The sequence below is a fragment of the Frankliniella occidentalis genome, unplaced genomic scaffold (genome assembly GCF_000697945.3).
Source record: "Frankliniella occidentalis isolate FOCC.00 unplaced genomic scaffold, Focc_3.1 Scaffold314, whole genome shotgun sequence".
Lineage (NCBI taxonomy): Eukaryota > Metazoa > Arthropoda > Insecta > Thysanoptera > Thripidae > Frankliniella > Frankliniella occidentalis.
This window is the reverse complement of record NW_026267439.1, coordinates 315,740-317,030: the sequence shown is the minus strand read 5'-3', so window position 1 is coordinate 317,030 and position 1,291 is coordinate 315,740. Positions and strand designations below refer to the sequence as shown.

Sequence of the window (1,291 nt, the reverse complement as noted above, 5' to 3'; positions counted from 1 at the left end):
AATACAAGTAAAGTGCGATAACATAAAGAAATTACGGTCAAGGAGAAAATGAATTAGTGTAATATGTACTGACGGTCTAATTTTAAACATGACCCATATATATAAAAACATCTCACATTAAGAACATATCGTACAGTGGGTGCTTATAAGAATCTACAAGCTTAAGCGGTACCTATGCAAGAAATTACAAGCATCAAAACAAACAACATCAATTTAGTAAAAAGTAAGGTTAAGTCCACTTGGAAATGAGAATATGCAACAAGTGATGCCAGGTAAAATCATAACAAAGGAAACATGTTTCTGCTTAAGGCCCTCTGAGGCAGAACCACACTCAAATATTAAGCATTAAGCTGGCAGCGGGCAAGTAACGAACAAAAACGAAATGAGAGGCCCAATGAAACCCACAGATGTGTGTTGTCATATCGAAAGTAGGCGTAGGTGGGCAGAGAGACTTAAGCTTAAGCACACGTCAGGTAGCGCTGCTTAACGCAGGCGCGGCTCCACTCACCTCTTAAGCGAATGCGATGCGTGATGCAACCCGCGATGGGTTTGCTCGTCTATCCTGGGCGTTCAGAAGGTTGTGCGGCTGCGGTGCGGGTATCCAATCATTTACACGAGTCGCACAGGCTGCTGAGAGCGCACGGCGCCCAGCTTGCAGCTGCACACACTCTCTCACACACACACGGTCGGCAACACACTCGGCGACGCACTATTTATTCTCTCCCGCAAGAACGGCGACTGTGTTGGAACACTCACACGCGCACTCGACCTGCCATCGCGCACAAGAACCCGTCCGCCCCGGGCTCGACCCAAAAGAAATCCTCACCTGGAAGCTCTTGCTTTACCTGCGTCTGAGCTGAAACTGCGGGCCGGGCGGGCGCAGCGCAGCGCGCAGCGCCGCAGCCAGCGCAGGCTGTTGGTTTTCCTTGTTCGTCCGGGGCGCCCAGAGCGCGCTGCTGGCGGCGGGTACAGTCCGCGCGCCCCAACCTGCTCCCGCAGCGCCACGCACAGCGCCCCACGGCCGCGGCTGGTGCTCGCGGGACGTGCCGAGGCGCGCGCGGCAGGCCCGCGCGCAGCCAGGGGGTAGAAACGGAGCGCTCAGGCCGCACACCATGCGCGTCCCCGGCCGCGCGCCAGCCGGTCGAGCACACGCATGTCTTTTCCGCATTTTTTGAAGCTGTTTGATATTTTGACCGACCGCATGAGTGGTATCGCACGAAAGGGCAGAGTTCGAACTTTACCGAGGTACCTTTACAATCCACCTCCGGTTTCATTTGGCCGAGATAATTTG

At 53.8% G+C, this 1,291-nt stretch overlaps 1 protein-coding gene across 3 annotated transcripts in view; it reads right to left on the bottom strand.

The window, feature by feature from the left end:
- LOC113211136 (insulin-like growth factor-binding protein complex acid labile subunit) overlaps window positions 1-941 on the bottom strand; it is a 20,218-nt gene extending 19,277 nt beyond the window's left edge. Inside the window, exon 1 of one of the 3 annotated variants that reach the window (XM_052273910.1) lies at window positions 827-941. Coding sequence is in view for 1 of the 3 variants with exons in the window: in XM_052273909.1 (XP_052129869.1) it covers window positions 757-776 (20 nt within the window). In the remaining 2 variants the exon portion in view is untranslated. Of the gene's footprint in view, window positions 1-508; window positions 720-756; window positions 792-826 lie in introns of those variants that run through there. The other 2 variants (XM_052273909.1, XM_052273911.1) reach the window with 2 other exon arrangements.
- Between the last annotated feature and the right edge of the window lie 350 nt (window positions 942-1,291).